Source organism: Panthera pardus, unplaced genomic scaffold (assembly GCF_024362965.1).
Source record: "Panthera pardus isolate Hobbes unplaced genomic scaffold, ASM2436296v1 HiC_scaffold_17, whole genome shotgun sequence".
Taxonomy (NCBI): domain Eukaryota; kingdom Metazoa; phylum Chordata; class Mammalia; order Carnivora; family Felidae; genus Panthera; species Panthera pardus.
In genome coordinates this window covers 142,179,772-142,194,003 of record NW_026526732.1, presented here as the reverse complement: position 1 = coordinate 142,194,003, position 14,232 = coordinate 142,179,772, and the positions used below count along the sequence as shown (strand labels likewise).

General features: G+C 40.7%; 1 protein-coding gene across 3 annotated transcripts in view; it reads right to left on the bottom strand.

Moving 5' to 3' along the window:
• The window catches only part of KIF6 (kinesin family member 6), a 385,916-nt gene that overhangs the window by 202,054 nt on the left and 169,630 nt on the right, over positions 1 to 14,232 (bottom strand). For all 3 annotated transcript variants that reach the window (XM_019457021.2, XM_019457020.2, XM_053905057.1), the window contains 2 exons: positions 5,213 to 5,318; positions 3,973 to 4,111 (listed from right to left, as the gene is read on the bottom strand). In XM_019457021.2, the coding sequence (XP_019312566.2) occupies positions 3,973 to 4,111; positions 5,213 to 5,318 (245 nt within the window). The remainder of the gene's footprint in view (positions 1 to 3,972; positions 4,112 to 5,212; positions 5,319 to 14,232) is intronic.

Genomic DNA, 14,232 nt, shown 5'->3' with positions numbered 1-14,232 from the left:
GCCCAGCTGGCAGACCAGCCAAATCGGTTCTGGTGGCCAGAGCACCCCCACATTCAACACATGTTTGCATAGCATAGATTCAAATGGGACTTGAAGTCACTTAAAAAAATCCCTAAATCTTGGTCCCAAATGCAACTGAAAAGAGATGAATTCTTATTACAGATACATTACTTTAAAATGCCCCTCTTGCAGGCCATTTCAATATACTAGGTACACTGATAACATCACTGCATTCCACCCCACTTTGCTATTCTTTCGGGCTCAAGATGCTGAGAACTCTGAAGAATCTCGGCCACCACTTGAGAACCTCAGAACTCCGCCATCCCCAGAGATGGCTTCACTAAAATAGGAGTGAGGAAATATGGACGTGGTGGGGAGAGAAGACTGCTACTCAGACGCCTGCTCAGACTCCATTTTCCTCCTCAGCTTTGACTCCAACTTCTTGGGAGATTTCTGGAAGTGCAATCACTTTTTCTCTCACAGTCCTTGATATGGCTTCTTCTTTGCCTCAAAAAACCATGCCCTTACCAGAGGTGGTATCTGGGCCTTGTCCTAGCAGAGAAGAACAGGGATCTGCCCACATCTTCCACTCCTTTTCATACGGAATTGATTACCAAGAGCATCAGGGGCTTCCACTGGTTCACACGCTGCAGTGGCAACATCCAGTCACTCACTCCTTCAATGGTATTCAGTGGAGCTTGTACTATGTGCCAAGCACTGTTCTAGGCATAGGGATGGAACAATGAAAAGGTATATTGGCTTCTTGCTCTCACAAAGCAGATGTCCTACTGGGGAAAGACAGATTTCACGCACATGTACCAAACATTAGAGAATGAAAGGGCTGGATAACTAATTTTTAAAAGGTCAAGAGGGCTGCCAGGTGGCTCAGTTGGTTAAGCGACCAACTCTTGATTTCAGCTCAGGTCACGACCTCATGGTTTGTGGGATGGAGCCCTTGCATTGGGCTCTGGGCTGACAGTGTGCAGCCTGCTTGGGATTCTCTCTCCCTCTCTCTCTGCCCCTCCTCCACTCGTGCTTGCTCTCTCTCTCTCTCTCTCAAAATAAATAAACATTAAAAAAAAATAACAGGTCAAGAATGACTGAGTGGCTACTCTACATTGGGTGCTCACAAAGGACTTCTCTAATGACATTTAGGCTGAGATCTGAATGACAGGAAGCAGTGGCTGGAGGAAGAGTATCTCAGCAGAGTTACTGGCTAGTGCTAAACCCTAAGGAGAAGGGCCTTGGCAGTTTTACCACCCAATGGACATTTGGCTGTGTCTGGAAGCAATGTTGGTTGTCATACTGCAGTGGGGGGCAGGTGCTGTTTCTGAAGTCTAGTGGGTAGAGGCCAGAGAGGCTTCTAAACATCCTACGATGCACAGAGCAGCCCCCACAACAGAAAATTTATACAGCCCAAAGTGTCCATAGTGCCAAGGACGAGAAACGTGGTGTTAGAACAACAAGAAGGACACTATGACCAAAGCCTAACATATTTGGGATAGAGACATAGTATGTGAAATCAGGGGCTTGGCAGACACACAATCACGTAGGGCCCTGTGATCCGGACGGAGTAAGGAGTTGAGGTTCATTCTAAGTATAGCAGGCCCTGGCAGAATTTAAGCAGAGACAGACAGTGTTCTGAGATACATTTCATAAAGATCAGAGTACGGATTTATCTTCTTGGCTGCCTTCCTTCTTCCCCACCTTTCCTTTGTCTTCTTCCCCTGCCCATTCCGTTGAACTTGGGCCTTCGTTGTGCGAGGTACTAAATGACATGCTGTTTGTTACATGTTTAGTGAAGGGCAGTCTGAACTTTATTCATACTGATAATGTCACTGAAATGACACCATTTTCTCTCCCTTTCCAAGAAGAATGTTCAGTGTCATTCACTGTCATTTTGGTTGCATTACTGTCTTTTGCTGAGCTCAAGTATTACCACCTGTTTTTCCTACAGACCAGGTCTTTCTCATTCCTCCTGTCAGTCTTCACCTTGGTGGTTCTACAGACAGGATATGAAAATATCCTCCAACCTGGCTATGAGAAGCTTTGAAATTTCAGCAGCCTTTCTTGGTCATTAGCCGTTTGATAAGTATAAGCTTTGTGATGAGTAAATCTGAGCTGCTGTTTTTCCTTCTGAGTTTGCCCACCGTGTACAGAGTCCCACCTCCCACCATGTAACACCACAGTGCTCAAAGCACCTGCTAGTCACTCACCTTACCGGCTTTGGCCACCACTGTGAGGTTGGCAGGGCCGGCTTCACGGTCCTACTACTGAGGGGTAGGAAAGAGTTTTGCGGAATAGCTGTAGAGCGAATACATGAAGAGCGAGGATGTCAATCCAGGTGTGAACTTCAGGTTCAGCGATCTTTTCACCATGGCTCCTACATGCCAACACTTTGAATATGAGTCTCACAAGGAGGAGACCCTGCTCAGGTTGTTCTTGGTCAACAAAGACCGAGGGCAGCCCCACACGAGCAGTGGTACCTGGATTTGGCAGTCAGTCAGGGAGATGAGGTAAGTCTCTCTGTCACTCTCTTGTCTAAGTAAACATACATGTGCAAGCCCAGACTGTTCCCTGGCTGTCCTATCTCACCTCACCCCTCCTATGGGCACACACATTCAGAAGCCCAGAGGGGGATTAAGAATTGGTCGGAGTGTTTAGCGGGAGCAGATCCTAAAGACAACCAAAGCTAGGAAAAGAAGCAGAGCTCAGACTGGGACTGGGGCTGAGGCTGAGTCCTGGGCTGGGAGCATCCCTGGAGATGGACGGGGTAAGAGGGAAGAAAAGGAATGGAGGGTGAGACTGTGGGCAGCGCTCACAGACAAGGCCTCGTGTAGCAGAGTAATACATGGCTGACCCTACTGTTGCTGGCTGGCTGATAAAGGAGCTAAAACTCACTTGGATCAGGCATATGGGGTCTGCTAATACTCAGCTCAAAGTAGAGACTGAGGTCAATCAGGCAGTGTGCCTACCTTGTATGTGGTCTGCTTTTACCTCTTTATTAGTGGATGTCCTTCATGTATGTTCTTTTCACGCATTTTTCACATTGACTGAAGCTAAAAGACCCGTTGGTGCTTTTTAAAAACGAACAAACAAAAACACCTGTCTGTAAGAACTGACCAAAATAACTTCTTATGCATGTTTCAAGTCTGCAAATGTACCGACAATGTCAAATCTTGTACGAGAAGCTTGAAAGATAAGACAAGAAACAATACCAAAGAAATGCTGCGGAGACCTGAGGTCTAACCCACCCAACAGGGGCTCTTCAGAGGTAACCACCCAGTCCCACTGGAGGCAGCTCCCTGCTCTCAGACCCCAAACACACTGCCTCCTAGAGCCAAAAAGGTTTCTATCTTGAACACCCTTCACTCACTTCCAAATTTGGGAACATCTGTAAGTAGAACCCGAAGCAGTAGATCTGGCTTTTAAATAAAAAGTTACATTTAAATCAATCTCTGCTCTTCATAAGCTAAATACCATTTGTCAGTTTTCAGCCACCATTTGAGTTTCGCCCACACACCAGCCACAAATTCTGGGCCATGGTGAGGCTGTGGTCAGCCCAGCGTCCGGTCAGTTAGCTAAAGATAACCCGCTAACTTTTTGGCTCAGAACTGTAACAGAAAGAACACAGCAGAATAGTCCAAAAATATATATTTTCTACAAAATTTAATGTTAAGAGATGGTGTGAAAAAGACCACACTTTTCAATAAACTGAAATATTCCCCCATAATGTAAATGTATCTGGCTAAAAACAAAGTAATTTTTTTTTTTCCTTTTATAACGACTGTGTTTTTCACTAGCCACTACATTTTGTTTGTGGAAGGGACCTCTTCTAAATGAAAAGAAGCAGTGTGAACCGGAAGCAGGGCGGGGACCTAGGTGATGTGGCCAGGGGAAGACATGGAATTGTGCTCACTTCCTCTTTTAAGCCAGTAGAGGGTAAGTTCCTAATCACTTCAGAAAGGATACTGATTTCATTATTCCTCTGCTGTAGAAGGTCTCGTAGCTTTTTATATTCTTCCTCTTTTAATGGTTCTTGGCAGTCTTGATCTTTGATTTCCGAAGAGACTGTGCTTTTTCCATGGATCTTCTTGTCATTCAATAGTTTCTGTAAGACGAAATAAGAGCTTAGAGTCCGTATCTCTTTTCTTTCTTTTTTTTTTTTTTAACTTTTATTCAGTTTTGAGACACAGAGAGAGACAGAGCGTGAGTGGGAAAGGGGCAGAAAGAGAGGGAGACACAGAATCCGAAGCTGGCTCCAGGCTCTGAGCTGCCAGCACAGAGCCTGACATGGGGACCAAACCCATACAGTGAGGTCATGACCTGAGCCAAAGTCGGCCGCTCAAATGACTGAGCCCCCCAGGCATCCTGTCTTTTCCAAATTTCTTAGTTTCTTGGACTCTTTTCCCCTTTGACAATTCTTTGCACAAATCAGGCATGAATGTCCTTTCATGCCTCCTTGTCTCTGCCAATGCAGCTGCCTTAGCTCCATGTGTCTTCTCCTTCTTCCTGCCTCTCTCCCCTCCCCTTCATCTTCTCTGCTATCATCTCTCTCCTTCCCTAAACTTGGAAATTCTTACTCAAACATTATCTCCTCTTGAACTTCTTTCTCCTTCTCCTTAACCCCATACCATTTGATTTACACTTTAAACAATAGCACTTATGATGTGTTATAATTATTCTTTCCATAGATGTCCTCTTCGTGACCTTTCTTATTCAATTTTGCTTTCCCAGGGCTTGGCCCATAGAAGACTCACAACAAATGCTTATCATCATAGTGAAGAATCCCAAATCACAAGTGAGGTAGAAATAAAGGTTAATGATATTCCCACTGTGTCATCATGAAAGGGTAAAACATAAGGCAGAGAAAAACTGAGGGTTTATATGGATAAATCTAATCTGCTGGGGAAAATGCAGGACACAACTTTCTTGATGTATCTTGAAAAGAAATGGTTCTTGAACATGGAATTATTCTGTGTACAAGGTAGAGATTCCTGGAAAAATAACTACAAGTTATTCACTGGCAGGTAAGATATGACCTCTGAAGAAGTTCAATAAGCCCAGCTTTGTTTGAAGATCATGCCATTCAGGACATGAGAAGCTGGATCTTAACCTTTTCAGGGTTGTAAGAGTTGGTCAACTAGCAAACTGTATTGCAGTTTCAACATGGCAGACAATGGCTTCTACTAGAGGAAATGTTTAAATTTACCTTTAAATAATGGAAACAGTGATGAATTTTATGCATATCAGTGCCAACCTCTAGTCTACTCTCCGGATCTTGGTCTTCCAAAAAGGAGGTTATTAGTTTTTCCAGCCTAAAAATACATAATGTATGAGAAGCAACTATGAGCTAGAAACTTTAGAAATTTTAATGGTATTACTTGGTTGGTTAACATTTGAAGTACAGGATACTGTTCCCATTTCTTTATGAATATATAGTTATCTGATTTAACTATAAAATTTAAGGGGAAAGAAACATATTGACAAAGTGAAATCTGAAATGATGCAATTATTTGACTAATTTCCATTAAGTTTTCATACATGGCTTTCAATTTGAGTCATTTGATTTCTACAAAACATGCCCTCTGGCCAAGCTGAATTTCCATGCCTCTATGCCTAGCTACCACATTGCCAGAGAAAGTAATACAAAAGTTTTCTTTTTATTAGTTTCATTAAAGATTAATGCACTCCACCTCAGCTGGGACCTCAGTGATGCTCCACAACCCTGTTAACCCTCCCTGGTTGACTTATTTATTTTTTTAAAAAGCTTTTATTTAAATTCAAGTTAATTAACCTACAGTGTAATACTAGCGACAGGTGTACAATGTAGTGATTCCTTACTTCCATATACCACCCGGTGCTTAAAAAAATAGGCAGAAGACATGAATAGACATTTTTCCAAAGAAGACATACAGATGGCCAACAGACACACGAAAACATGCTCAACATCACTGATCATCAGGAAAATACAAATCAAAACTACAGTGAGATATTATCTCACAACCGTCAGAATGGCTAAAATCCACAACACAAGAAACAACAGATGTTCGCAAGGATGCAGTGAAAGAGGAACCCTCTTGCACTGTTGGTGAGAACGCAAACTGGCGCAGCCACTCTGGAAAACAATATGGAGGTTCCTCAAAAAGTTAAAAATAGAACCACCCTACAATCCAACAATTGCCCTACAAGGTATTTACCTAAAAGTTCTAATCCCTGGTTGACATATACTCTTCACAGAGGCTGTTCCAAGACCTTCCACAGCCCTCAAGCCTACCAAGACTCTCATTCTGTCAATACTGTAACTTCCCGCTCGACAGAGAAAGTCAGGGCTGTTCTGAGGACTCCTCCGATTTGCTCTTCCGTCACCTCAGAGCATCTCTTCCTCACTACACAGGCCCTCTTCTTTCTTTTACATATTTTGTGTAATATCTTTCCTTCTCCTGGCAGTTCTTGCCCCCTGGGCTCCCTTTAGGCTTCTCCCTGGGTTACCTCCTATTAATCACCTCCTTTCTCTTACCTCATTGTCACCTCTCCATACTCTTTCCCCTCTGCTTATAATGATGGTCAGATTTTTTTCTATTCTAAGATGAAACAAAATAGAAAACAAAACACCTGTCCTTGGCGGGACCATCCAACCACTCTATTGTGAAGTCCTAGTTCAGTTTATGCATTTGTGTGCTTACTACCGTCCCCATTGTACTCCAGAGCCAGTGTAGCACCTTAGCTCCCCAGTAGTTTATAAGCTCCACGAAGCAGTGCTTGGCTCTCATTCATCCTTGTGCTCCCCTCCCCCACCCGTATCTAGAGCGTGCACACTTGAAGTTCTCAGTACAAATGTGTTCATTAGTTAACGGATTCATTTCCAGGGGAATTATTCTCCTCTGTGTTGGGATGGAATGCTTTATAAGGAAGGTATAAGGAAGGCAATCAGTATCTAAGATGCTAAGTATCATAATAGAGCAGCAGCATATCTTTCTCACATTATTATGAAAACGTTTGCATACCATCGGCATCTTTTTTTTTTTTTTTTACCTGTATACATTTCCCTTCTGCTGTTAGTATCAGCCCGCTCAAACTAGATGTAATGATTTCCATCTACAGCAGCTTTGGATTTCATTTTTATTTCTTCCTATAATCTGTGACATGTGACAGCTGATATTTACAGGTGTGAGACAATTTATATTATAATTTTTTTATGGAGTTTCTTCAGGTGGAGGAATACTTGTCATTTGCACTATTTGCTGACTGACATGTTTCTTTGTAGAACAGAGCTTCAAACTACCAGACACACGAAGAGATTCATTTCTGATACAAAGATTTGTTACGGCTTTTTATATAAAATATTATAAAAATACATGTTTATGAGAACAATTTCAAACAATGCAGATATGAATAAAGCAAATGTGTCTCTCCGGTTTCCTCTCCCCAACACCCTGCCATCATTTTCACCTTCTTTATTCACTCTCAATACCTTGGGAAATCTACTGCTAATAGTTGAAATATGTTCATCTAGCTCTTAACCAAGGCGTCTACCTATACCCATGTGTTTACAGATTTTGTGTTGCTTTTTACAACACAGAGATCACATTCTGAATAGTATTATGCACCATGATTTTTCTAAACAATTTATCACAGATTATCTTCCATTTCACTTCATTTTTGTCCTCATTTCATAACATTTTTAATGCATTAATATATTTCATTATTATATACTTCATTTTAATAGTTACATAGTATTCCATAGCATGGGTGTGCTGATCCTCTCATGATGAACACTCATTCGACTATTCATAGTTGCTACTTTCCTCTGTAACCTATGAGGAGGACTGGATCTACAATTCCCACCCAACCAGGCTTCAAATGTTTACCTACTTGTATTTTCCCTGAACACGTTTCTCAGAAATTCTGGAGCTCTTAAAAATCCCTATTAGTTCTAGGATATACCCACTCTTTAGAGTAAAAGAAAAAAATTTTGTGATTTTCAGTATATATACAATTTTCAACAGATACTCTCAGGTTAGAAGCAATGATTAATCTATTCTTCCTTTTGGCTTTTTCTTTAGAAGACAATTTCTTCTCTATAGTTTGTTCAGAAAGCATATATTCTAGGAAACATCCCATGAAGGAGGGCCAAAGTGGAATCCTAGTCCACAAGAAAGCACTGTAAGAAATAAGCCTGCTGATTAGCTGAGTGACCACACACAGATCATTCAATCCTGCTAGGCTTTGGCTACTCCATCAAGACTCTTATCCTGAACAATAATAGTATAGGCTTACAAGGAGGACTAGGAACTTCCGCCTAAATGAAAGAACTGGGTTGCTCTACCTTTTCTAGTACAAAACTAAATCTGGTACAAAACCAAAAATGAAGATCAGGCCTTTTGATATGCAAGTTTTTTTTTTCTCAGTGCTTCAGACCACAGAGCCTCTTTAGATAAGAAAAATGCTTGGGCTTTCCTTCATACCTTTGATTTGTTGTAGAATTTATTTCCTTAACAACCAAGGACTTGGTCTAACAATTAAAATGCAGAAAAATGCCTAATTCAAATGTTCCTAATGTACTCCTCTAGTAGTTAAGAGTGAACGATTGACCCCAAATTCCCTGCATTTTCCTATCTCCCAAAATAGTTCCCAAGTTCATACCTAGTCACTGCCCCTGCTGAGGGCTCTCCCAGATGCCAGAACACTGCTGGATAGTGAAGAACTGTTTGCAGAAAAGGCTCTTTAGGGAGGTCAAATGATTATAATAAAGTCCGTTCTTTAGGAAAAGCCCAAGTAAACCAAAAACTACTTTTTCTCTGCTTTCGCTAGGAGAAAGAATCCTAGGGGAGAAGTAAAAGTAAATGTATGCCATTCAGTTCTCATCCATATGGACAGGAAAGATCATAGATAATCTACCTGTGTTGGAACACATAACCTGGCTGATGGCAGGTGACTGACAGGTGTCTGGTGACTATGCGAGATGCCTCTGACACCTGTAGCCTAGTCCAGCGACTTGACTGTACTAAACATTCAGTATCTGAACACATAACAAGAACTGACCGTATTTCCTATGTGCTTTACCTCCTTGAGACCACTTCATTCCTCTCTTTCTGTTCCCAGTATTTCTTGCCAAAAAATGAAGTTTGTCTGCAGCCACATTTCGGTGGGAATTTAGGTTTAATAGTGTGAATAAAAAGGCAGAGCAAGTTAATTATCATTAAAAGTAGCTAATATTACTTGAGCAAGTACTAAATGCTAGATACTATTCTGTACCTTTTAAATACATCATTTCCTTAATCTTCACAACAACTAGGTGAGAAAAGTACTATTATCATCCCCTTACCTTAGGTGAGGAAACTAAGGTACAAAGGGGTTGAATATCTTGTCCAAGGTCACACAGCTAGCAAATGGCAGAGCTGGCATTCAAACTCAGGCAGGCTGACGTCAGAATCCGAGGTTTTAATCCCTATAGTTACCATACTATCGCAAAATTACTAACTTCATTTAAATACCATGCTGGGTAATGTATATCTAAAGGGAAATAACATACTTATGAGAATTCTTTGAGGAGGTAAATAGTTGAATAGGTAAGCAAGAAATAACTGAGCAGCAGTTGCTTCGATCTTAACAAAGCCACTGACCAGCTTGGTTAATAAAAACAAGAGAAGTTGAGAAAGAATCAGAATGCCCCACATTAGCATATTATTTAATTATTGCACCATTATGTACATAGTTAAGCAACTATTTAAAAAATGGTGAAAATGTATATTTATTGACATTAAAAATATTTATGCTATATTATGATAGGTAAACAATGAATCCCTTTACAGTACCCTATAACACACCCAAAAAGACAGAAGATAAGAAATAAAAAAAGGGAAGGAAGGAAGGAGGGTAGGAAGGAAAGAAGGGAGGGAGAGAGAGAAAGAAAGAGAAAAAGGAAAGAAGGAAGGAAGGAAGGAAGACAGAAAGAACGAAAGAACAAAAGAAAGAAAGAGAAAGAAAAGGAAAGAAAGAGCAGCAATCCTGAGACTTCTGTCCAGTTGCCTTTGGCTCAAGAACATTTATTATCTCACTGTGAAAAGAGACCAGCGATCCAAACTAAACTTGCTCTTCTGCAACATTCTTATGATTATGTTACATTTAACTGTTTATTAAATTAAAATCATTTATACATTGAGGGTGATTATGATGTTCTCATTATTCTGAATTAATCTTTGTTAAAAAAAATTCTATGAACATGTTCCCGTCAGTATTAGCTTCTAAACATGGGTTAGAAACCCTATGTCTATGGTACTGGTTGTGAGACACCTGGGAGAAAAGAGGAATGGGCATTCCTAAGAGCATACCTAACCTGGGGTCCTCAACCACAGGAACGACTAAAGGAGTTATGTCCCGGGGTGGGGGGTGGGGCAAGGGAGCATGCCTTCATAATTGAGGGACAAAGATAACAGAATTGTCCTACAGCACAATTTTATTCCAGGGAATTTACAAAAACAAGGCTAGGGATTCCAAAGCAATGGGACCTTGTCCTCTGATATTGAGGTAGAAAGAACAAGGCAATAAAAAATATCCCTATTGGTGGGTCAGGGCTATTTTGTGGTAGAACCATGGAAATGCCTAGTATCGCTGAGCTGACGGCTCTTAGGTCATCTGGCTTCTCACGGGTTCTGAGGCAGGAGTAGGCAGCTTATTCCAAACCACTAGGGAGGCGTTCTGATATAAAAACCTATCTGATATTAAGTATACCCCAAAGCATCAAAACCTGCCTGACCTCTACCAATCATTTTGCCACTAAAGATGGCTCCATCAAGGATGGGTTGTTTCTTGGGGTGCCTGGGTGGCTCAGTCGGTCAAATGTCTGACATCGGCGCAGGTCATAATCTCACGGCTCATGGGTTTAAGCCCTGTGTCAGGCTCTGTGTACACAGCTCAGAGCCTGGAGCCTGCTTCAGATTCTGTGTCTCCATCTCTCTCTGCCCCTCTCCTTTTCTCTCTCTCTCTCTCTCTCTTGCTCGCTCTCAAAAATAAACATTAAATAAAAAATTTTTTTTAAAGATGGGCTGTTTCTTGATGGGCTTAAGTAGTGTGGATGCTGACAAACTATGGTTACATACTAACATGAGCAACGATCTCAGAAAGAACTGGAAAATAGTGATAAAGATCTAAGAAGAAACTTGATTATTCTTAACTTCTAGGAACATGAAAACCAAATAGGAGGGATGGGAGAATAGTTACACAATTTAAAAAATTGACCATGGTAGATAAGAAATGCAGCTGAACTGTTAGCTTGAAGGATCTCAAATTTTAATTAATTCATCAACCTCTGTTGGTCACAAATTTCTCATTTGGAAAACGTGTGAAATAATATCATCTCTAAACTCTTTATGCTCTATGAAATAAGATATTGCAAGGAAAAAACAGGATATTTATTGTCATCAATGTCTTGAGATTCAAAGTGTGAACAGTAAGTCAACTTAAAGGCATCACCTGGGAACCTCTTGGAAATGCAGAGTCACAGGCTCCATCCGAGACCTACCGAACAAGAACTCAGGCCCCATACCAGACCTGCTGAATCTGCACTTCAGCAACATTCCTGGGTCATCTAAATGCACACTAATATTTAAGAGGCATTACAATGAGGCAATCTATTGTTGAATGTTTTTAAAAAATTTTTTTTAATTTTTTTCTTTAATTTTATATGAGAGAGAGAGAGAGAGAGAGAGAGAGCATGCAAGCAGGGGAGGGGCAGAGAGATGGAGACAGAATCTGAAGCAGTCTCCCGGCTCTGAACTGTCAGTACAGAGCTCGATGTGGGGTTTGAACTCACAAGCAGTGAGATCATGACCTGAGCTGAAGTCGGGTGCTTAACCGACTGAGCCACCCAGGCATCCCATCTATTGTTGAATGTTGACTCAAGAATATATACGTTGTCTTTTCAGCCCTGGAAACCAAACAATGACTTGCAATGTTAAAGAGTAACATCTCTTGATGGTCAACTATGTCCTGGCCACTGTGTGTGTGTATGTGTTTTTTAATTTAATTGGAAAAAGAATTAGAGAGAATCTCATAGTCTGGTTCTCTTTATAACTGCCTTTCTCCAATTATTTTATTACTACTTTTATTGAAAATCCATTACACGTCAGAAACTCACATATGCCTTTTGTTATTGATCTGTACCATAAACCTATAAATTATTTTCCCTCCTCCATAGATGAGGACAGGAGAGCTCAGAAGTCAAGTAACTCGCATCCTGTTACAAATTCAGAAAACGGGATTTAAAAACAGGACTTTTGAATCAGAAATATCCACTCTTTCTGCACATATCACAAAGCCTCTCAATCAATTCAGCAAAACACCTTGCACTTGCCATAATCCCTGTTATACTAAGTTTGTACTGGCCATTCAAACTTTTTCATAGATTTTTTTATTTTTTAATAAATAAAGATGCAAACCACAAGCTCAACTTTGTGTCTGGCAACTCAAAGAAAAGAATTTTTAACAGGATGTGACAGTGAGGTTCTTGAGACCTAATGGTGGGGGGCAAAGGAAGCCTTTATTTTGACTTTGCTAACATGACAGGCCTCTTTTCTGCAGTGTGACCTCTAAAACATACAGTGTTGGGATAGCACGTAATTTACAAAAAGAAAGTTCTGATAAGAACAAAACTTTCACAATTTATGATTAACTACAATCCACAGGACACGAAAAACTGAAGGCTGAAAGTGTGCCAACAGGACCATGACCAAAGGAAACTATACAAATATTTTTCAGGGTCATTAGTTTCATGTTTATTTTTTGTTAGATTCTGCTGAAAGCAGCATTCCCAATTGGCTTAAAGGTGGTTACTTCAAGAGTTTTTTCTTTTGGTCTGTGACAAGTATTATATACATTACACACTCCCCCAGCTCTAATCAGTAAGTGAAAGACATGGACCCTCATGTGCAAGGATTTGAGTTCAATGTCAGCCACTTTGTTGGAATGAGCCCTTTTTAATAACAGTAGGCGGCCAGAAAATTCATGGTTTCTGTGTTGCAGAGGAAATTCCTATGCAGAGTTTACCTTCAAGATTTGTCTCAGTAATGAGTATTTCCTTGACCTCTATAAAAGCTCAGTTCTATGGCACCTCAAGTGTATAGTTGCACAACTGCTTGAGACTCCAGTGTTTTCAAATGGCAACTGTGAAAAATCCACATCAAAACCCACGCTCGTTTGCCTCTTTAATGGTGAATGTATGGCCTATTTACAGGAAAATGCATTTGAGGCCATGTACTTCAGTTTATGGAATTTTCAAACACTAATTTGAAATAATTAAAAAAAATTTTTTTAACGTTTATTTATTTTTGAGACAGAGAGAGACAGAGCATGAACGGGGGAGGGGCAGAGAGAGAGGGAGACACAGAATCGGAAGCAGCCTCCAGGCTCCCAGCCGTCAGCCCAGAGTCCGACATGGGGCTCGAACTCACGGACCGCGAGATCGTGACCTGAGCTGAAGTCGGACGCTTAACCGACTGAGCCACCCAGGCGCCCCCTGAAATAAGTTTTATTTTTTTTTTAACGTTTATTTATTTTTGAGACAGAGAGAGACAGAGCATGAACGGGGGAGGGGCAGAGAGAGAGGGAGACACAGAATCTGAAGTGGGCTCCAGGCTCTGAGCTGTCAGCACAGAGCCCGACGCGGGGCTTGAACTCACGGACCGTGAGATCATGACTTGAGCCGAAGTCGGACGCTTAACAGACTGAGCCACCCAGGCGCCCCTGAAATAATTTTTAAATAAACTAAAACAACTTTGAAGATACTGAAGACTTTTGATTTTTGTTTTTGTTGTTGCTTTTTGTTTTTTTTTCCCCAGCACTTTAGTATTTTGTTAAAGGCATATTTTAAAAGCTCTTTTATAATGCAATGATGAAGGCTTTTGAGAAGTTATAAAAATTGATTCTGATTTTGTCAATCCAGATATTCACATACCCAATTTAAAGGCACATATTTCTTGAAATGATCAAACATTTTACCTTAAGTAGACACAGAAAGGTTCAGTGGTTTAGCACAAATGTAAATAATGAAAATAACATAAACTCATCAATCTACAGATACTAATAACCACCTCTTTAAATTCTGTATGAATCTTTTGAACTCTTTGTTTGCTATAGGCAAACACTATGTGATTTGTGTTTCCTACAAACATGAATCTCATCTACATAAATCCATAATAAATGAGAAACTGACTTGCAGGAAAGAGAATGGTG